The sequence below is a fragment of the Phacochoerus africanus genome, chromosome 1 (assembly GCF_016906955.1).
Source record: "Phacochoerus africanus isolate WHEZ1 chromosome 1, ROS_Pafr_v1, whole genome shotgun sequence".
Lineage (NCBI taxonomy): Eukaryota > Metazoa > Chordata > Mammalia > Artiodactyla > Suidae > Phacochoerus > Phacochoerus africanus.
The window spans coordinates 187,428,912-187,452,379 of NC_062544.1; the positions used below are offsets into that span (position 1 = coordinate 187,428,912).

The window sequence follows — 23,468 nt, forward strand, 5'->3', positions numbered from 1 at the left end:
TAGGCAAAGTTGATATAAGATTTCTTTTTGCATCTGTAGCTCAGATGTTTTCACTTTGAAGTAATCTTTATATCATTTTAGTGGGCCATTAGTTGCTTCCTTTCCCCCATGTGAAACTTCCTGTAAAGTAGCTGAACTGATGGCTCTGGAGAGAAGGTTTCAGTTAGAAGATATGAGGCAAGAGATTTGCAGAAGTACAGAAGAGCATAGATTAGGAGAAAAAGAAAGAAAATCAAAGATTTAGCAAACTCCAAATCCAGTGTCTGAGTCCAGAGTGCAGCCAGTCAATAAGATTTTCAACACTGGGTTTGAAGCACTTTTAGATGGTGGAGTGAGGATGTCAGGGGCAATCTGATGGATTTCTGGTTTGAAGTTTGAATGTCTTTGGTGATAGTGTAAATATTAGTGTCACAGTGCTATTTCCTGGAGGAGAGCATGGAAGCAGGAAGGTGTTCCATTGAACTTCCTGAGCAGTTGGTAGAGCAGCAGCTCCAGGCACAGAGGTTGCCCACACACAATCTAGGGTTGTGCCAAATCCTGTGAAGTTTACATCAAGTCTTTCAGATTCCTCTTGCAGGGCTTTAGATTCTAGGGGAAGAGGGCAGCTCCAGGACATCCTAGAATTGTGTAGGTTACTCAGGTTTTAGCTCTCAGTGAGTTCCAGTCAGGATGGTGGGAGAAAAGTTGGAAATGTTAACTTGGAGGGATGTATCCAGATATTGAAGGAAACTGGAAGAATTGAGAATTTGGTAAGAATTGACAAAATGTGTAAGATGGCAATATCCAGTCCAGTTTATGGAAAGAAAGTAAAACCTCAAAGACAATGAACAGGACTAGAATGTGGTAACCCACAGTGTGGGTTATAGTTTTCCACTGAAACATAAATTTTTTTTTCCATAATTATCTTGATTTTAAGAAAAGAAAAATCAAGGAAATATTAGTCTTGTTCACAAAATAAATATGGCCTTATATTTGGCCTGATTATTTGCATAAGTGCTACAAGGATGGCAGTTGACTAAGTAGGCCTTTTAAAATTTAATTTTGATGGAACTTTTATTTATAAGGAATCTCACATTGGACTTTAAAAGCTTTTCAAGGGATGTGGAGAAAAAGGAAACCTCCTACGCAGTTGGTGGGAATGTAAATTGGTGTAACCACTATGTAAAACAGTATGGAGGTTCCTCAGAAAACTAAATATAGAACTACCATATGATATAGCAATCCCACCCCTGGCATATACCCAGACAAAACTTTCATTCAAAAAGATATATGCTCCCCTATGTTCATTGCAGCACTATTCACAATAACCAAGACATGGAAACAACCTAAATGTTCATTGACAGATGAATGGATTAAGAAGATGTGGTACATATATACAGTAGAATACTACTCAGCTATAAAAAAGAATGAAATAATACCATTTGCAGCAACATGGATGCAACTAGAGATTCTCATACTAAATGAAGTAAGTTAGAAAGTGATATACGATATCGTTATATGTAGAATTTAAAATATGGCACAAATGAACCTATCTACAGAACAGAAACAAACTCATGGATATAGAGAACAGACTTGTGGTTGCTAATGGGGAGAGGGAAGGAGTAGGATGGACTGGGAGTTTCTGGTTAGTAGATGCAAACTGTTGTACTAGGAGAGGATAAGCAATGAGGTCCTGCTATATAGCACAGGGAATTCTACTCAATCACTTGTGATAGAACATTATGAGAAATATTATGAGAAAAAGAATGTATGTATATATGTATAACTTGGTCACTTTGCTGCACAGCAAAAATTGACAGAACATTGTAAATCAACTATAAAAAGCCTCTCAAGGCTAGGGGAGTTCCCAATATGGTTCAGCAGGTTAAGGACCTGACATAGCCCCCATAAAAAGAAAAAAAAAAAAGCCTCTCAAGTTTAGGAAGCCAAGGCAAAAACTTGTCACTGGACTTCACCCGCAATATATATGTGAATAAATTCCTCGGTTCTTCAGGTCCCCTAATTCTGATTCGAGAGTAATTTTCCTTATTTATCTGCGTGGCTGGGAACCTTCTAAGCTAGGTGCCAGTCTAGTTTTCCCAACAGAGCTTTGTTAAGTTTTGGCTCCATAAAGTTAGCCTTAGTTCCTTCAAACTGTCTGATCATATATGATTCTGTGCATCATTATAAAATATGAAATTCCAGTCAAAGCTTTGGCTGTATTACCAGTGTTTCCAATTATGCTTTGTTACAAGGAGAACAGATTTTTTTTTTCTTGCTTTTCAGGGCTGTGCCTACAGCATATGGAAATTCTCAGGCTAGGGGTAGAATCTGAGAATCAGAGCTACAGCTGCTGGCCTATGCCACAGCCACAGTGATGCAGGATCTCAGTCGAGTCCATGACCTATATCACAGGTCATGGCAACGCAGATCCTTAACCCACTGAGCGGGGCCAGGGATGGACCTTGCATCCTCACGAATACTAGTCAGGTTCATCACCGCTGAGCCACAACAGGAACTCCAAAAACAGATTCTTATCAGATTTATGCAAATAACTATGTTACCGTGAAACTAAGAATACAGTGAGAGTTTCCACAGTCTGGAGGGATCAGGCAGAAAGCAAAAGATAAATGTTAAAATGTTTCATTTTTGTTTACAGAAGTATAATTGACAAAATTATAAGCTACAGATAGTTTAAGAGGAAAGATAAAGGTTTTCTAAAAATACAGCAGCAATATTACAAATAAAAGCCATAATTATCCTTTGTGACAGTCCTTGTTAATTCTTGTTCCGCTTGATCTTTGATTAGTACTTGCACTAACTTATCAGCTTTTCCACTGGAGTTCTAGAAATCATGACTTTGTTCAGTGGTATGATCTCAAAGTTATTTTATTATTATTATTATTATTATTATTATTTTTTTTTTTTGTTGCTATTTCTTGGGCCACTCCCGCGGCATATGGAGGTTCCCAGGCTAGGGGTTGAATCGGAGCTGTAGCCACCGGCCTACGCCAGAGCTACAGCAACGCAGGATCCGAGCCGCGTCTGCAACCTACACCACAGCTCACAGCAAAGCCAGATCGTTAACCCACTGAGCAAGGGCAGGGACCGAACCCGCAACCTCATTATTCCTAGTCGGATTCATTAACCACTGCGCCACGACGGGAACTCCTCAAAGTTATTTGAGCACTGCCATTAGAATCCTGTACCCCAGAGTATCTGGCATAGTCCTTTTTATGGGTCTTCAAGAAAGTTCTTTTTTAAAAGGTAAACACTCTGGCCTGTAGCTGATTGTAAGAGCTTTCAGAAGAGCCTCAAGTAAAACAATAACCATCTGTGGCTGAAAGAAAAAAAAAATAGCTGTGGTTAAAGATCTAATGAGAGTTGATTATAAAAATAATGCAGTTGGCAAAGAAATTTGGTTGTTTCCGTGACATACAGAATTTCAAAATAAAAAGTGGAGTCATGACTGATAACATTTACCACTGTTTCTATTATCAGGCAAAATAGTACCAGTATATATCATGGACAGTGGGGATATTGATAAATCTCTAGAAATTTCATATCATTTCTGGATTCTTATATAAGTACTATTTATCCATACAAGTATAACCTAGGGAAGGTTAAGCATCTCTTTTTATTTGACAATGGTTTTTATTTGACAATGATTTTCATGCAGTTCTTCGTACCTAATTATTTTTGACACCTCTCTTTTTGCAAGGCGAAAGAATAAATCCTTTGAGACTTTCTGGGTCCCTCTGGGATATTTCACAGTCAGTTCAAGATCAAGATTTTATTTAGGATCTGACTTTGTGAAGGCAAAGTATCAAGCTGCAAAAAATCAGAAAGTTTGCACACTTGATTAAATAGGATCAGAGGTCACTATTTAACAATACTTATTTGTTGGAGTTTCTATTGTGGTGCAGTGGAAACAAATCCGACTAGTATCCATGAAGATGCATGTTAGATCCCTGGCCTTGTTCAGTGGGTCAGGGACCCAGCATTGCTATGAGCTGTGGTGTAGTTTGCTGATGTGGCTTGGATTCCATGTTGCTGTGGCTGTTGTGTAGGCTGGCAGCTGTAGCTGCAATTCGACCCCTAGCCTGGGAACCTCCATATGCCATGGGTGTGGCCCTAAACAGCAAAAACAACAAAACAAAACAAAAACAACAACCAACACCTCAAATCAAAAAACAATACTTATTTGTCTATTCAAAATGCAAGACTGTAAAAATAATTATAGGAAGTTACATGATTATAAGATAAAGCTTATTAGCTCTTTTGAAAGAAGACTTGGTTCTCTTGAGCAGTCAGGAATGTAATGAAGACAACACAGGAAATTATTCTGGAAAGACACAGAATCTTTGTTTTCTAGGCAGATTACTTAAAAGGTAAAGAAAACCTTTTAGAATTCCTTATTAAGAGCAGACTGATAGCCCGAGAAAACTTTGTCATTTTAATAAAGAGAGAAAACCAAACTCTAGTTTTGTATTAGGATACTGTTAATAATAAAGCTCATTAAAATAGTATAAATGAACCCATTCAACCTTAGGCAGCTTTGACCATTCAGCATAAGATTCCTTTTCTACAAACTGACAACTTCCTATACTACTCAGGTTTTGTCCTATTCTTTTCTTCTTTCTCATTGTGAACTACCAATCATCTTACTTTAGGACAACATTACTTTCCTTTTTCTTTTAAAAATAATGTGTCCTGCATTTCTTGCATACCAGTCATGTTTTTCTTCACCCTATTATGTCTAGTATTTTCATTCGAATTTGTATTATAATTTATTTTTATCATAAAAATTGTTATTGACTGAATTAGTAACCATTATGGATCCTCCTCAAATTCTTAGGTTGAAGCTCTAACTCCCATTGTGAGTGTATTTGGAAATAAGATCTTTAAGGAGGTTGTTCAGGTTAAGTGAGGTTATTAGGTCTAATCTGATAGAACTAGTGTCCTTATAAGAAGAAGAAAAGACACCAGAGCCTTCTCTCTGCCTGCACACAGAGGAAATCCTACGTGAGAGCTTTGGCAGAAGGCAGCTGTCTGTAAGCCAGGGAGAGAGTTCTTGTCAGAAATTAACCTTGCTGGCACCTTGATCTTGGATTTCCAGCCTCCAGAACTACAAGAAAATAAGTGTCTGCTGTTTAAGCCACCCTGTCTGTGGAATCTTGTTATGACAGCTGAGCTGACTCATATGAAGACTTTCTTTTACAGAGAAAACTAGGAAGTAGACAGTTGTGAACTGTCATATACCAGCATTTTGTAACAGATTAGCAAAATTTATAAATCTTCCATCTCACAATTTTAAAGATATTTGCCTCTGTATGATATAATTTGTCAATGTTGCAAAGGATTATTTATAGATTCATATCTTTAACTCCTTTATACTGTATAAAAATAAGGAGCCAAAAGTATATACAATTTACCTTATGCTTAATAATGAATGCATCAGTATTTGATCTTATTTAGAAGTGATTTAACTATTTAACGAATATTTTACTTATCATCACTTTAAGGCTACGAGTTACCAAAAAGATTTCAGAAATTATTTTTGGGCAGGCATATTATAAAACATCATTATTGAAATAAAGTTTTCAAAATAATGACTCCATTTGATTAAAATCAAATTCATTATATTTATAATTATTTTATTTTATTTTATTTTATTTTATTGATTTTTTAGTTTTTAGGGCTGTACTCGTGGCATATGGAGGTCCCAGGCTAGGGGTCTAATTGGAGCTACACTTGCTGGCCTATACCACAACCATAGCAATGCCAGATCCAAGCCACATCTGTGACCTACACCACAGCTCATGGCAACACCAGATCCTTAACCCACTGAGTGAGGCCAGGGATCGAACCCACACCCTCATCGTTCCTAGTCAGATTTGTTTCCCCTGTGCCACAATTGGAACTCCAGATTTATAATTTTAAATATCTAGTAGCTATAATATTAACTCATTTGGCTAGTAAATCTGGTAAAATAAAATTTATGCTTGTATTATACTTAATGCTGATAACTTAGAAGACAAACCCATTTTTATTAAACTAAAAATAATACAGCAATATTATTTACCAAAGATTTATTCAAATCACATGAATTTGAAAAATATTTGGGATAGTTCCTATATGTCTGGGAGGTTTAGGAATATTTAATTTATAAAAAAGCTTGTTTTTCTCTAAGGCAATTACAATAGAACTGTGTTAAGGGATTTTATAAATTGATATAGAGATAGGATAATATCGTATACTCAGCATGCAAAAAATATATACAAACGGATACAAATATATTATGTCTTTCGATTCTAAAATTTTAGCTGTGAGTAGGCAGAGTATAATAATGGAAAATGTACTAGTTCATAAAAGAGTTGGTTCTTGTCTTTGCCTCACTTTCTATTTTATCCTAATTACATTTCTGGCAGAGGGAAAAAGTTGTTACTTGCTCAACATGAGAGCAAAATCTTCCCACCAATATCTACAAAGAAAATTTTTAATATTTTCTTTGGCCATGATATATAATTTTATGGAAGCTGTAGACCAGAATTTGGGTAGGGCATTGAAGAGACATCAAGTAGCTATCTGGGTTTCTCCAAATTCTTCTGTGTAAATAAAAGATTCAGTCTGGTTTTAGTCGGTCATCTTCCCTCTTTTTTCAGCTTCAGATAATTGCTTTTAGGGGTCCTTGAGTCCCTTGAGAATCCCCAAAGGGGGCAAGGGGCCTAAAGTTTGAGTGACTTCTGCTCTTTAATTTTAAGGGAGTATTTTAGGCTAGCTTTGATACTTTTTATGTTCTTTCCAGTTGATCTCTTATAGGTATTAATAGGCCATTTTCTTGGGACGAACACTCTCTAAAAATCCTATATTTTATTTTATTTATTTATTTACTTATTTATTTTTGCTTTTTAGGGCTGCACTCGTGGCATATGGAAGTTCACAGGCTAGGGGTTGAATCACAGCCACGGCTGCCAGCCTACACCACAGCCACAGCAGAGTGGGATCCGAGCCGCATCTGTCACCTACACCATATGTCACAGCAATGCTGGATCCCCTACCCACTGAGTAAGGCCAGGGATTGAACCCATATCCTCATGGATGCTAGTCAGATTCATTTCTGCTGTGCCACAATGGGGACTCCCTAAAAATCCTTTAAATAAACTTAAAAGTTTTTCTGAAAGAATCCATCATATGGCCACGGACAATTAGGATGCCCATTCCAAACGTGACTCAAACCAATAAGCCTTTTTGTAGCTTAGTCACGATCATAATAGCTGTCTCCAAAGAGGGCACAGAAGATGCAGCCTCCTTAATCAAAATAATTCCAGCTAGAGGTGAAATGAAGGAAACCAAGTTGCCATAGGTACTAAGAATGCTTAGTTCTAGTCCTCCCACAAAAGTAAGGCATCTTCAGTCACAGACTCTGATACCAGATGGGTGATACAGAGATGGGAAGTCTCAGCACTACAGAGGCATTGGGAAGAAGATGACAATGGTCCTTATGGTTTGAGATCCTTTAGGATTCAGGCTTAGACAAACTCCCTGAGAGTTGGCAGTTGTTGGCAGGAAATTTTGATTGTGCACATCATGGTTCCAAGGCCAGGCTCTCAGGACACAAAATTGAGACGAAACGAAAAACTCATCCAGTTTCATTGGTGACCCAGAGCACATTTGTTCAAGCAGATGCTGATCTAGTGAGAATCACAAACCTGCCAGTCTGGGAGCTTGGCTCAAACAGACTTTTGGAACCTATGCTTGTGTTCTAGGCTGTGACTGTTCTTCTTATGACAGCCAACACTTTTAGACATCTCAACACAAAACACCAGCATGAAAGACAGTGACTAAAAGAGAACACAATGACTATGCATTGAAAGAGCCAACCAAAGAGTCACAATACCTAAAGAACAAGGTAAGTTCTAATCAAAACTAGTTTTCTCCTGTAAATCTACATTTTGGAAAATTCCTTTCTGAAAAGATGAGAGGCTCCTATCACTTTTGCTTAATTGGACCCCAAGCAGAGATTTGAGAGCCTGTGTGTGGATAAGAAAGCTGATTACTTTCGCCAGCTTGGTCAGAGACTCCAAGAGCTCAACTGTAGCCTCCAGAGTGAATGAGGGTTTCTGACCATTCAGTCCTTGTGGCCAAAGCTGTTGGGAGGAAAATCTTTTCCTCTACTAAATGAGGTTTGACTGTTAAGGGGCCTTTGAGAACAAAAAGATTAATAGGAGAAAAGTTTATTACTCACACATACAGGAGTGCTGTGTAGGGAGTAGCTCTCTGAACAGCTAGGGATAAGGATTTATATACTAGTTTCCTAAGGAGGGGGTTAGGTCTTCAAAGAATGAAGGTTCTGATGAGGTTTGTTTACATAAATTAGCTTTGAAATGTCCCCCTGACCGAGGTATGTTGCCCCCCTGACTGGAGACTTCCCTGGAGTGGTGGAGAGAGGGTTGGGAGGGGGCACATGTGGCAGATGACTCTTGTAAATCTCTGCTTCATTCAGGAGAAGTTCAGAAGAATATTTTTTTTTTCTGCACCTGTAGCTCAGATATTTTCACTTTGATGTAATCCTTATGCCATTGTTGCAGGTGGTTGATCTCTTCACATGGCATTCTGGAAAGGTTCAACATTAAGCATTTAGAATGGAGGCAAGGAATACACAGGGGAGATGTGCAGGGCTCAAGATAGAGAGTTGTTTCAAAGACTGAATGTAAAATTGGTGGACTCCCAGATCCCTGTCCCCAGACTGTAGAGCTGGACAAATAACCATGCTGTACTCTGGCTCTGGGTGGTGGTGGTGTATTGGATTTGTTCTTTCCTCTGGAGAACACAAACCAGAGACGCTTCAGAAGGGTTGCAGACTGACACTGCCTAGGGGTGGGTATGGGCTAAAAAGAGTAGGGCTCCCTTCCACTATCTGGTCCCCAAGCACCAGCCACATGCTGTCTGCTTCTATAAGCAGGAAATTTGGGCTTCTTTTCTGAAACAAAAACAAAAACAAAACAAAACTGGATGGCCTTAAGAATCAGATTTTCATACATTGACATCCAGGAGCTTCTAAAAAATAAAGATCACCTCTAATCACCTAACAGTGAACCCATCAATTATAAGCCATTTCTATCACAGTTCTCGTGCCTCCTGCTTAAATATAGAAAGGCAATGATAACCCAATGCTTGAGAAATCCTAAAATACAATGAGGGAGGCTAAAAAAATCCTGAACTGAAAGGACTTGGAGAAAACAAGTATTTCATAAGAAAATACTGGAAAAATTAATCTGTAATTCAGTTGTTAATACAAAAGGACTAGTATCAGAGTTTGTTATAGTCAAAAAATTAGAAACAGCTAAATATATATCAATAGGATGTTGGCTAAGTTAATTCTTTTGTATTATTCTGATAAACCATGTTCTGGAAAAAAAAAGGTTTGAAGTGATTCTCTAAGTTTCAAAATGAAAAAATAGTCATACTATGTTGTTTGCTAAGTTAAAAATTCTATATACACAATTTAAAAAATGGTACATTGTGATCCTATTTATGCAAATGTTTGCATACCCTTAGAATCAGAGAAGAATATGTCAGATTATTAGCAGTGATTATATCTGGGAACATTTTAGGGGTAAACTTGACTTTCTATATTTATTCATTGTTCAGGCTTCTTTTTACTAGCACTTGTGGCTTTTGTCATCAAGAAAGGATATTATTTTTCTAAACTGAAATATACTCAGGACATCTGAATAACCAAGTAACTGATTTTATTTAGCCTCATCTGCTTGGGAGTCAGAGATGTTACTGATTTACCAAAGCATTCCCTCTCATGAGTTAATCTAAAATAAAAACTTATCTCAACCAAAACTATGTTGTTGTTAACTATGGTTCAGTAATACAATATGTGAAGTTCTGAAGTCACATTACCATTTCTTATGATGTTATCAGGGAAATTACTTGATGACAATCTGAATTACAAACAATTTTCCTAGAAACTTATGTCATACATTTTCCTCATGATGCATAAAATTTGTTCTGTGCCTTTTCTTATTGCCTGCTGATTTGGGGTCTTCTGAAGGGTCAGATTTCCCTTGGTGACTTCTTTCTTTGTAGGAATTAAGAAAACCCCAAGGAAGGCCTGGAAGATTCTTAGAATTTGGGGGCCAGTTGCTAGATGGGGCTGGATTGTTACTTGGTAGTAGCAAGAATAGATATAACCTATGTCATTGTTGGGGGTGGGGATGGGGTGCTGCAGTGGGTGTTAGAGAGAATCACAAGTCCATCTCTAGATTCTAAACACTGTGGCTTCCAGTGTCCTGATAATTAAATCAGCACTCCTCAGCCTGAAAGGCCCTATGTGTCCTACCAAACATCTCATCATTGGCGTTCTTTCAGATCTCTAGAGGCCAAGCATTTCCCCTTTTAGAACCTCTGCTCCTTCTGTTTCTTCCACTTGAATGGCATTGCTGTCTCTCCTGTGGCTGGCTTCTCTTCACCCTTTCGGGTCACAGTGTCACCTCTTCAGTGCGACCTTTCCTAATTAATGAATCTTAGTAAGATTCCCCCATCTCTATTTCAGTGTCTTGATTGTTTCCATCTTAGTGCCTCACATTTTGTATTTATCTAGGTGCTTTTACTTATTTTCCCTTCTATGTAGATTGTCAGTGCAAAGTGAACATAGACTTTCTTTGATTTGTACCACCTGCCACTGAAACTGTCAGTGCAGTACCTATATCCCTCTCCTTTATCACTGCACACCTGCCAGGTTTACAACTGCCAGCATTTGCATTTCTGTACCTGAAGACTTTGGCTTCTCGAAGTGGACTCTGCCTACCAGTGCTTCTACCTGAAATGCTGAAGAGGGAGTAGCCTTCAGCCGGTCACTGATAGGAATTAATGTACACATGCTTAGGCTCCCACCTCCATTTGGGGAACAAGTCATCTGAAGTGTTGGCTGGCTCAATAATGCATCTTTTTCTTGGCTGATTCTCCTTTTCTGCCTCATTCCACCACTTCTTTACTAGTGTTTTCTGCACTTTCCAAATAAACTACTTATACTCAAATCCCTGTGTGTGGGAAGGCTTCAGCTATGTGTAGGTGACAGTAAGTATTTGTTGAATGGATGAATGACTGGATGGATGGGTGGGTGGATGCATGGAATAATAGATAAAAAGTAGGTTACCCAACAGAGTTCAAGGCTGCATGAGGTGTAACATTTCAAACTATTGACTGAAAAAGCAAATGTTTGATGAGCTCATTCTAATTGGGGTTTGTTGGCTCCCCTAAACATGAAAGCCCACATGAAGGTGTAGGTCTTTGCATTTTATAGACAATCTAATATGGCATTTAAAAATTCCATTTTAAAAATTTTTCGTCTGCCCCACAGCACATGGAAGGTCCCAGGCCAGGGATTGAACCTGTACCACAGCAGTGACAATGCCAACTCCTTAACTGTTAGGCTACCAGGAAAATCATAATGTGGCATTTTTAAAAGCTTAAGTTTTCTTTAGGTCCACTGCCCAAGTCTTGATGATTTTATGCATGCCTGATATAGGTACAGTTTTTACATGTATTGTTTTATTAAAGTATTTATCTAAAGCATTAAAATGTTTTTTTTGCAAACTCATAAGTAAGGTTCAACACAAATTTAATCAGTGTAGGTGAGGTTAACAGTTTAGAAATCACCTTTCAGAAATACATCTGTAAGTGAGAATTGGACTGTAAGTGAAATCAGATGATGAGATTTAGTCAGAGCCACAGAGCCACAGAAAGAAGTGATCGCAAAAAGGGACTGCAACTGTGGAGGGTGAGGTAACTGATTTAGTGCTGGAAGTACTATTTCTCAGTGTTATCACTGGACAAGTTCACAGAGTTCTTTGGGGTCAGACTCGAATCCGGAATCTATTTTCAGCAGATTATCAGTTTAGAAACTAAGCTAGATTGTGACCTTCCTGATGGTCAAAAATAAAAGAAAAAAATGAACATCAAAGTCTGACCTTAGTCAGGTCAGTGTACAGCATGCAGGTGAACTTGAAGGTATGAAAAGTTTGTGTGTTTACTGGCTCTTACAATTATTATTGTTTTCAAATGCAGAATAATTGGTATGGACTAATTGTTCATCACTAAGTAAAGCATGCTTCAAATTACAAAAGAATTCTGACATTTCAGGTGATGGATGTTATCTAGCCTCATGCATTTAACATTTAAGATGCTATATCTGAAATCCTGTAAATGTCATATAATATTTTATAGGATATATTTCATATAATTGTGCTGGTTGAAAAATATTTGTGTTTAAACAAGCATTATGTGTGAAACTTAGTTAAATAAACATGTCAATGGAAAATATTGTTCAGAAATAACTTACAGGAAAAGTTTAACTTCTTTTGATGAAGCAGCCTGCGTTTTCTTCACAGATACTGAGGATCCTGCAGTTGTGTTTCTTTATACATCTTGGCTACTAAAGAGCTCAGAACTTAATTGGCAGCTCGGTTTTCCCAAGCACATGGGAATTTATGATTTTTTATACTTGTCTTCTAAATTTCCACTTGTTTTTAAAATCTATTCTGATTTTTCTTTTTCGTGGGTCTGATTTTTTTATATTGCTTGTACTTTTCTCTCTTACTTTATGTAAGTCACCACAAGCTTTCTGTGGAAAATGAAGGAACAAATGATTTATGAATAAAACATAAGCAATCTATTTTTATTGCATTACTATTCTTTTTTTTTTAAGGCCAAATGTTTGCGAAGAACAGCAGCTGACTGTGGTTGGACTTCCACACCCGTGTGTCCAAGCATTCACACACACTGTCAAGATCTGGAAACAGGGCTGTACCAGCCCTAGATGGTGTGTGGGTTATGAAAGAAGGTAAGCGGGCCTCTGCTGTTTCATTGTGATTCCTAAAGATCAACACCAAAGCCTCAACTGCATCTAAAGATGTCACCAATAGATTTTAGAAAATAATTATATAACTAAGTAGACATGCATAAACTATGCTGACCAGGAACTTCCAGAGTTACATATTTTCCTTTGAAAACAGAATATGTTGTTGCTTTAGTTCAGGCGTCACTTCTGTGTGAGATGTTTTGGGTTAGATGTTGCTAATTTTACCTCATGATGTGATGGACTTTTGAAAGCTAAAGATCAAAAGACAGAGAAATGAAGAATATAGTGTTGGTTTGCTAAGTTTAGCATGACTTGGATCTGGGGCATCTGCAGTTGTGAACCACCATCTGACCTGCCCTGGGTTCTCTTGTAAAACTGAAACTGAGAACGTTATTATGGCCTTTGAATTAGGATTAACTTGGCTGGTTGGGAGAGGAGAGAAAGAGAAAGTATGTGCTTTCTAGGGGGGAAGGTTTCATACAGACTCTTAAAAAGGCTTTAAAATAGTTATATAAGGAGTTCCCTGGTGGTGCAGTGTGTTAAGGATCCAGCAGTCTTGCTGGCTCAGGTCTCTGGCTCAGGTCTCTGCTCTGGCCCGGGAACTTCTACATGCCGTGGGCATAGCCAAATAATAGTTTTATAAAATATCCAAGTACTTCTTAATGCAGATAGTTGCTAATGGCTTCAAGTTTTATGTAAATAAATCAATTTGGTCTGAATTCAGGATATTTAAAGGTTCAAAGAAAGTGTGGATCTAGATTGAATTTATTATTATTTCTATTACTACTACTACTATTGCTAAAAGAAAATTGAGGACATTTGTAAATAACTGGGCTTGCTATTGCATAAAAATAGCAGAATACTGGTAATATAGGATTAAATAGAATAAGGCCAAATCATTTATAATTGTAGATATTCATATATACATTGTGTTTGCATGTGTGATTAACCTTTAGATGAATAGTTTATTCCAGCTATAGTCAAGACCTTTAAATTAAATTTAAATCAGAAAATTTCTGGCTTTTACTAGCTGTGTGGCACTGGGAAAAGTTCCTACATGCCTCTGTGCCTTAGTCTGTGAAGTTAGGAAAATAATACCACACATGGATATTATGATGATTAACTGAAAACATATTTAACATAGGTGACACAATGCTTGGTGCATAGCAGGTGTTAGAGAACCCTGTTTCTGAAAATGAAATGGCTTTTCATTTAGATTTGTTGGTATTCCTCCCATGAGGAATTCCTAACCATTGTTGATATTAGACTAAACTGAAGAAATCCACTACCATATAGACATTCAGACCTAGGAAGGTAAACATGAATAAGTAAAACATGTTTCATATTTTTATTTTCAAGAGCCTAGTAATTTTATACATTCCTTTATTCAGCAAATATTTATGACCCTGAGTTTGGAGTTGAGGTACTGTTCAAAGATATTTGGCACTTTTGCCAACCTAATATCTCTTTGTTTTTATATTAAGTATATAAACCTTTACTTATATACCTGTTGGAGAGATACACATCCAAAATATTAGGCTATACCTTAAGATGGTAAATACTTAAGTGTCATAAAAAATGGAATAGTCATTGAGCCCTAGTTTTGAGAAAAGATAAAGAGCAGCATACATTGGCATGATGGGGAAAGAGAATTTGGAGGAAGTTAACTTGAAATTAGCTTTGAATGTGAAGGGGATTTGGATGGGGGATATGAAGATAGGTTATGTGAAAGGGAGAGGGCATAATACTTTGGGGATAAAGAATAAATATGACATTAGTTTGATAGGAAGAAAGTTATTGGGTTTAGAGATGTTTGGTATTATGGTCTATTAAGAGGTCAGTACAAATAGCTATATATAGTTTAGTATTTTCAATCTTTTGTTCATTATTGCTCCCCAAGGAGCCTTCATAAACTTAAAAAAATTTTTTTTAGTAATCATTCCCTTCCCCCATGAAATGTTAATACCACAAATAAACTTTATTTCTGTTTATATACTGTGTTGGTTGTAGGACCACAGATCACTGTATTAGCTCAATTTTTCTCTCCCCTCCCACTCAAGAGCCAATTGTCCTTCCCTTGTGGGTGATGTCATCACTGTTGAGAATGCATACTATCGTGGGTCCAGTACAGGAGGGGCTTTCACTATCAAATTGAAAAGTATGTGCCTTATTTATTATCCTTCAGGCTTTCATTATTCTCTTCATAATGTGGGGTTTCATTTTTGATAGCTTGACTGACTCTTGGGATAATTTATACCACAGGACTAGAGGTTTCTTTTAATTTTCCATAGCCTATACTCACAGTGAATCTTGGTGACATATTCAGTGAGGGGGTGCATGTGTATGTATAAGATATACAAATAATATATTTTTGTTTGTGTGTGTGTATGTGTATAAATGGCAGTATTTAGGTTGGAAGGAAAATTTTTTAGTGGGTTTAAGGAGACAGCTTTGGCCTTCAGAGGAAGCGTTACTGACAGAGAGAGATTTCTGTGTTTCTAGGACCCGGTACTACACCGTCTACAGACAGGCATACAGCGTGGAGCAGCAGACCGTCTACAGGTGCTGCCCTGGTTGGAGCCAGTGGGACGGTGAGCCTGGCTGCCCGCGCTGTAAGTTATAATTCTTCTTGTCTAACTCTCTGTCACTAGAAGTAATGGTTTCACTCTGTTTTGAGCTTCAATCATATCATGCCTGTCAAGTTTTAGGCATCTTTAGAATCACCACAGATTCAGAGCATCTCTTTGGGCTGAAAAAGGCACACATGACAGGTGCAAAAATGCACAAAAAGCCTTCCTGTTAAGTGTTTCTAATGATAGGTCAGAACTCAGGACCCATAGAACTGCTGCTTTATATTCTGTCTCTTTATGTAAAAGACAGTTTATTTAAAGCCAGACAGGTTACACCTTGACTTCCATCTCCCTTTTCTGTTTGCCCCTTTCCAATATCATCAAATTGGTAATCTGCAGTTGATTCAAAAGTCTGGAGGGAAATCACCGTACTAAATCTAAATGGGATTTCTTGACTTGCGCCTGTCATGATTAATTGCAGAACTTGGGAGACAGTTTCCTTTTTAAGATGAGGTATGCAGTCCTTTTCCAAACCTCTGGTGAGGGTATTCCATAACCTTTGGAGTGTGTTTGACAGCACTCGAGTAGCAGAACTAGTGGCATGATATAGTTCATTCACACCAGGAGAAAAGGCTCTGTTTAGGAACTCCTTTAACTGAGTGTTTATGGTTACTGTGAAGTCACTTAAAATGCTTCAGAGTGTTGCAATCATTGCAGCACTGAGGCCCAGCAATTCATCTCTCTTGCTCTCCTGCACCTGCGGGAGTTTGTGGGCCTTCTGCTTCCTTACCCACTGGTATTTCTGCTCTTGAGAGATCTTAGTGAAGTTGCCTCAGGCTTTCCATGTTAAGCAGATTTAGTGTCTAGGGGTACACCAGAGGTCATGGGATTTGCATGCAGTGCTTGGCCACTGCAGCTGGCTGGTGTCAGCTCAGCAAAAGCAATTACCCACAATGTCATCTCAACTACATTATAAACTCCTGGAAATTAATGACTGTGGGATGAATTCTTTATATTGTGGTATGGCACCCAACACTCTCCTTTGCCTCTGGTAAGTATTCGTTTGTCTTGCTTGTTTTTAAGATTGTTTTGGCTGCACAGTTCATCTTTCTCCATGGAGTTTCTTTGGACTGGTGCTACTCAAACTTGAATGTGAACGCAATCACCTAGTACCTTGTAAGGTGCGGATTCTGATTCAGTAGATCTGGGGAGAAGCATTTCTACAAGCCTCAAGGTGACACAGATGTTACCGCATACAGAGTTCTACAAGGCTTTAGACAGCAAGGCCTTAATGTGTAATGAAAACAGTATTTTCTATGGAGGGGGTACAGAGGAGCTGGTGGAAATTTCTAGATGATGTCTATATTGGCAACTTGGTGCTTATATTGAGGATTTTTTCTTTCCCTCAATTCCATCCTCCCTCACCTCCTTGTCTACCTTCCTTTTAGCTGTCTCTGCAGCGGGGACTTATTTCCATGGGAGGAGATGCTCGGAGGGCGAAGCCCAGCAGTGCCAGTGTTCCGAGGGTTTTCAGGGACCCCGCTGTCAATATGGTGAGTTGCCAGCAGGACCATTTTATTATGATTTGGAGCTGTCTGCCTTGCTTTTAGGGGCCAGCCAGTTTTGTCGACTCAGACTAATGGCAGGGTTATCCCTTCGGGGATTGGGGAGCATTTAAAATGAGCCACTAAGCAAAAACCTACAACGTACAGTGTACTCAGCATTGCAAATTATGCTTTGCAGTTTAGTTTTAATTATTCACTGTAAGAGTTCAAAGGGTAGCATTAAGTACAAAATAGTCTATTTTGTAAAGGAAATGGCAGCTTAATAAGAAAACCTCTTTCTGACCTCAGATGTTAAATCTTTAAGGGAGCCGTGGTTTAGAAGTGCTGGTACAGTGTTCTTCTGTGAGATTTATGTGGTTTGTGAATGAACAAAGTGGGGATTAAGACAAATTCAGTCTGATGTGATATTTACTACTTTTGTGTCCTTTGTTAAAAAAAAATAGGCACAAAAAAACCTGACACTTGCATGATTCTCAAAGTTTCAAAACTCAGTAACGTAGTTTTCAAGGTTGGAGCTTAATCACCTGTCAATTTTGGACGTGTGCATTTAAGATGTTTCCTGTGCAGGAAATTTTCAAAATGGCCAGTGATTTATCTTTTACTGTATCTGCTATGAGATTAGGTACTTTCAAAGGGATTTGTTTTGACTTGATTATCTGCTTCTGGTCTCCAAAGAATGTGAATGCATCTGCATTTGTCTTTTTAGGGCAGAGGAAACAAAACGAGACCTATTGTATAGAAATTAAAGAAATAGGTATAAAAAGTGAAAAAAATATTGTGTTCATTATGCTTTGCTGATATGTTGGCTGTCTCTTATCTAGTCCTTGAATCTTTGTCAGTGAAATTGAAGGTGGCTGAGAGCTCATCACTCATGTCCATTTGTTTCCTCTGCCCTTGGCGTAAGGTTCAGGCTCATGTTTTTCATGGGTCCCCTCAAAGCTATGCTTCTTGTAAATTAATCTTGATACTTTTTTCTAGGTTTTTTTTTTAATTTGTGAATTAAAATAAAGCTTGTTTTCAATCCCAATTTATTCTTTGACTATGAACCACTGATAATGAAGCATCTTGAACTCAGCAGTGTATCTTCAGCCATTTGCATTATATTTAAGATGTTAACAGAAAATATACGTTGATCCATGACACCAAATTAGTTGCCGCTAAATAAGTTGTTTCAGCTGCATGTGCAACACTGGTTTCCTCATCTTGATCAGTATCTGCGATGGGCAATTACACATGCCATTGATTCATTAAAAATTAAAAAAGAAGTCAATTATTACTTTATTAATTCATTTGTTTTGGTAGAGTAAATCTTGCAAAACATCAAGTCCCTGAGGGGGAAGGTAATTAAAGAGACATATGGTAATGATCATAGCTTAGAATTACACCTGGATTAATTTCTTTTTTGTTTTTCTACATCAGTACTTGAATATTTTGATTATTCCAATTTCTTTACAACCTTTATTTGCCAAAGTAATTAAAATGTTTTCTGAAATTCAGGTAGTTAGATTTTGTATTTTTCAGTTTCGGGTTGGTGAAAATACTGGATTATTTTAAACATAGGCAGAATCAGTGTGTGTTTTCCACAAAACAGTTTTACACCAAAAAACTTCCAGAGAAGTTATAAGGAAAAGCAAGCCATCCAAAATACCATTTCTGCATTGCAGTTTTAAGTAGCATTGTCCAAGTGTGTTGATCTTTAGATTTTGACAATATTTCTTCTCTTACTGTAGAACTTATATTGAATTTAAAAAGAAAAATTGATGAACCCTGAGGGACTTACATCCTGAAGTAGAAGTTCAGGTTTCTCCCATATGGTATCACATTTCATCAAGCAAAATGAGATACCATAAAGTATATTCATTAGGAGGGTTTGATAGAGAAATGGTGAAGACTTTCTAGAAATAAAATATTTGGGGAAACAAGTGGAGAACAGTTAAGAAGGAATGACATTAGCTGAGTCTTAAAAGTAGATCAAAAATGAAAATTTGAGAAGATTGTTTTTTAAAAGAATATAATTTACAGGACATGTACCTGCTCTATCAAGCAGGTGGATTATAGTCCAGAGGTATTGCCTATAGCCTAATTCTTATCCGGTGGCTGGATTTGAGTTCCAAATTATGAATATATATACACCTTGATCTGATTGACATGACTCTTCCTCCTTCTAGATATGGTATATACATTTCAAAGTGAAAATTAATTTATTTTTTTCAAATTGTGTGAACAATGATTCAAATGATAAAAATAATTTAAATTTTAAAATTTGAATTATTAAAAATTAATAGTAAGTATAAGGTAAGAAAGTGAAAATGTACAGTGCTGTTGCACTCAGAAAACCATGTGGTTATCCTTTTGTGCATATTTAATTATATTCATGCAACATGAAATTTTACATAAATGAGATCATATCTTATATAATGTTTTGTCTTGAATGCCTCTTTTGTTCCTTACATTTCTTTTTCTTCTTTCCTCTTCCCATCCAATTTTCTTTCCCTTTCCTAGTAACAATGTTCTGAATATTTTTGGTATTTTTCTCTGGGCTCATGGAATCATATACAAACGGCTGCCTAATATTCCACAGTATTGATATACCATACATTTTCAACAACCTATTTATCTGATGGACATTCATTTTGTTTCCAGCTTTTTGTCACAACATCAGTGCTGTAATAATATGGTGCTTTTATTTCCTTGATACAAATTCCCAGCAGTGGGATTGTTTGGTTCAATGGATATGTGTATTTCTGATTTTAGTATACTTAAGGATCAAAATATTCATTTAGATTACTTGTGATATGTTTTGTGGACCATGGCAATGACTTTACAACTTTATTTGGTTGGGATGGATTAAAATGTAGATAAATGCTAATTATTTACTTATTTTTTGGTATGCTAACAAAATAGAGAATTTACTTGCATTTTTATCCAAAACTGGAATCTGACAAATTAAAACATCTAGGATCAGAGTTATTATAAACATGGATTACTCTTAGCACAGGGTAAAGTTGACTTTATTTGAGATATATGGGAAAAATAAGTCAATAAAATGAACCAGATGGCCTCTTAAAAATAAAGAAAAGAATCCAGTCCTGGAGAGAGAAGGGACGTGCTAATAACTGAGAGAAATGCTTGAGGTTGATAATGATTTGAAAATTGCTGATCTACTTAACTCATTTGAAAAATCTGCCTCTAATAAGGAAAAATGAAGAAAATGAATTTGGACAATTAGGAAGTAATGAAGAGCTTTCTAAAATAGCTATTGATTAAAGGAATCAAAGGGAATACTTTGAAGATTTGAACACATGCAAATCAAGCTAGATAGCTGGTGGTTAAATTTTCTTTTTTTTTTAATTCTATGGATTCAGACAGAATAACCTGGAGCTTCATTAACTGATTAATATCACATACAAAGTCACTCCTTTCCTCATCCCTTACTCCATCTTCCCTTTTTCTCATCACAAGTTAGGTTAAATTATAATGTGCCTAGTGGTGGAATGCTAAGACTCAGAGGTCTTTTTATTTCTTTCATTTATATCTTCATTTATTCATTCATCTAGTCAATCTTCCATTTAGTCAGTAGATGCTAATACATCAAACTGTGTGCTAGATACTGCAGATACTAAAACAAATATGATATCCTTAGTGCAGTGGGAACTAGAGACCAGGAAATCAGTGATTATAGTATATCTCCCAAGTGTAATGATGGAAGATGGTTCTGTCCTAAAGGAAACGAGGGAGGGTTGCTTTTTTGATGAAAAGAAATAAAGTTTTATGAAAAGAGCTGAAAACACAAAGTACAACTTATTATTAAAGAAAACATAACAATACTATGAAATTGGGCATAGGGAATAGAATATTTCCCAGAGACATTAAAAGCACAACAAGGTGAGGGAATAATAATAATAATAATAATAATAAAATAATGCAAGTAGATCTCTTGGCTGCAGTAAGAGATGAACATGGGACATGGTTTTGCTTATGTCCAGGGCAGTAATTTCATAGCTTTTCTTTGTTCAGCCAAATCAGTTCTTCTAGAACCTTACACAGAGGTGGTTACTTATTCTTCAAGGACTTTGCCTTCCCTAAGTTGGTCCCCGAGCAGGCAGTCCAGCAGGTGGTGTTTCCTAAACATAAGAGAGTGCTGGTTGGTACTCTATTCTTATGCCAGAGTCCCCCCCAAATCTCCATTACTTCAAAGTGTGATGTTTATGTACATTAAAAATGACATGGAAAGCCCTTAGAAATTCTAGGGTTGAGGTTGTGTCTCACCAGTGACCTCTTACATTATTGTGGAGAGTCATTTTATATTCCTAAGCCTCAATACATCATTTGTAAAATAGTAACACTCTAATTTTCCTGAGCACCTTCCATGTACCAGACACTACTCTAGACAATTTATATGGATTAAATAATTAATCCTTATGATAAGTCTATGAGTTGAACACTATTAGTTGTCCACTTTTATATTCAACTTAAGCATATAAACTTTCTCAAGGTCAGACAACTGGGAAGAAGGTCATCTGGGTTCCATGTCCAAGTGTTCTGGCTCAAAATATGCAAGTCTAACTTTGAAATCATGGTCCTTTTATAATAATATTTGACATAACTATCTGCCTGCACGTTTGTTACTTGAGAGTCATGTAAGATAATACATGTGATCTGTAAATTGAAAAGCATTATCCAAGCATTAATTCTTTTTTGTTAACTGTAGATTTCCTGGGAATCTTTAGGGGAAGTGCACAAAGTGAAGGGGGAAGGTCTCCTGCTGTTGCTTTGCTTCCCACTGAACAAACTTTGGGTGTTGGGTTATAGGTATGATTTTCAGCCAACTGGTAGGTTCCAGTCAAGGAATTTAATGAACTCTCATGCATGATATATCTCCATAATATAATAGATATAATATAACATCTCTTTGCAGATAAGAGATTGGACCAAAGAATTTTCTTAAAATGTCATGTCCCCAAGAGCATTTTGAATTTAAGAAGTGTTACAGGTTGAATTTGTCAAAATTTGTATGTTGAAACCTTAACCCCCCATAGCTCAGAACATGACCTTGTTTAAAAATACGTTTTTTGCAGATGTAATTAGTTAAGATGTGAGCATCTTAAAGTGGTCCGCTAAGCTAATGTGACTGGTATACTGATTAAAAGGGGGAACTTTGGACACAGAGCCATGGGAAGATGAGGGCAGAAATCAGAGCGATGCATCTATAAGCCAAAGAATGCCAAGGGTTGCCAGCAAACCTCCAGAAACTAGAAGAAAGGCACGGGAAAGATGCTCCCTTGTGGTGCTCAGAAGGAAGCTGCCTCCTGACACCTTGATCTCAGACTTGGAGTCTCTAGAACTGGGAGACAATAAATTTCTATTGTTTGACCCACTCAGTTTGTGGTCCTTTGCTACAGAAGCTCTGGCAAACTAATTTAGGAAGTTTAGAAAACATTTTCTCTTTATCTGTGACTTCATTTCAGCAGTAGGCCTACTGAAACAGTGAAAATGGGGGAAAAGTGGCAGGGGGTTTATAAAGAGCAAATCATGCTAAGAAAACTTGATGCCTTATTTTAATTGAATTATAAAATTAGTGTGGGAAGAAGGTTTAATTTGGAAAAAAAATGCAAAATCCTTAATTGAACACGCCCATTAATCTGCAGTCCTAAATGAGCATTACTAGGAGACAGTGTGAGATGAAACACAGGTTATATTATGGAGATAAATTGATATGCATTCTTAGCCTGAGCTGACAGTGTAAAATTCAGTATTATTCTGTTCATCACATAAAGATGCATTGCATTAGAGCCTTAAGCCCTCAGCAGGGTTCTAGCAAGTCCATATTGAGGCAACCACACTCTGCTTGACATAACTTGCTAGAAGGATATGGTAGTATTGACAGGGATTGAGACAAGTACAGTAAAGGGACAGCCAGACTGTCTATGAGGAAAGTAAAGCAATAACTATTTGGTATCTTCCTGTGAGCCTAGTAAAGGGACATCTTATTTGGAATCCGTGCAGAAGATTTACTGCCCTGACATTGATTTGAAATTAGAAGGCTTGGCAGTGCTTTTACTTACATACCCTTCTAGGTATGCTTTGCATGGCCAGTGTTAGCAACCATAAGATACAGTTTTAAAAAGGCTACATGAGAATCGCCTGATATTGCAAATACGACAACATTGGAAGAGAATAACCTAGCATCATCCAGGGTTATTTGACTCTATGGGGTGCAATTAGTGATGTACTAGAAAAAGTTGAAGATGGATAATAATGACAATAATAGCTAACACATAAATCATACTTTTCACATGGTAGATGCTGTCCTAGATGCTTTATGCATATCAGAACATTTACTACTCACCACAATGCTATAAGTGCCATTAATAGTCCCCTTATACAGTGATACACTGGAAGTAAGGAGAAGTGAAGAAACTCACTGAGGTCATATGTGCAGTAAATGACAGAGCCAGGGTGTGGACTCAGGCAGTCTGG

At 37.2% G+C, this 23,468-nt stretch overlaps 1 protein-coding gene across 1 annotated transcript in view; it reads left to right on the forward strand.

The window, feature by feature from the left end:
* Positions 1-23,468, forward strand: part of LOC125110881 (multiple epidermal growth factor-like domains protein 6) — a 587,667-nt gene that overhangs the window by 51,295 nt on the left and 512,904 nt on the right. The window contains exons 3-5 of the mRNA XM_047752542.1: positions 12,701-12,835; positions 15,356-15,465; positions 16,872-16,976. Coding sequence (XP_047608498.1) covers positions 12,701-12,835; positions 15,356-15,465; positions 16,872-16,976 — 350 coding nt within the window. The remainder of the gene's footprint in view (positions 1-12,700; positions 12,836-15,355; positions 15,466-16,871; positions 16,977-23,468) is intronic.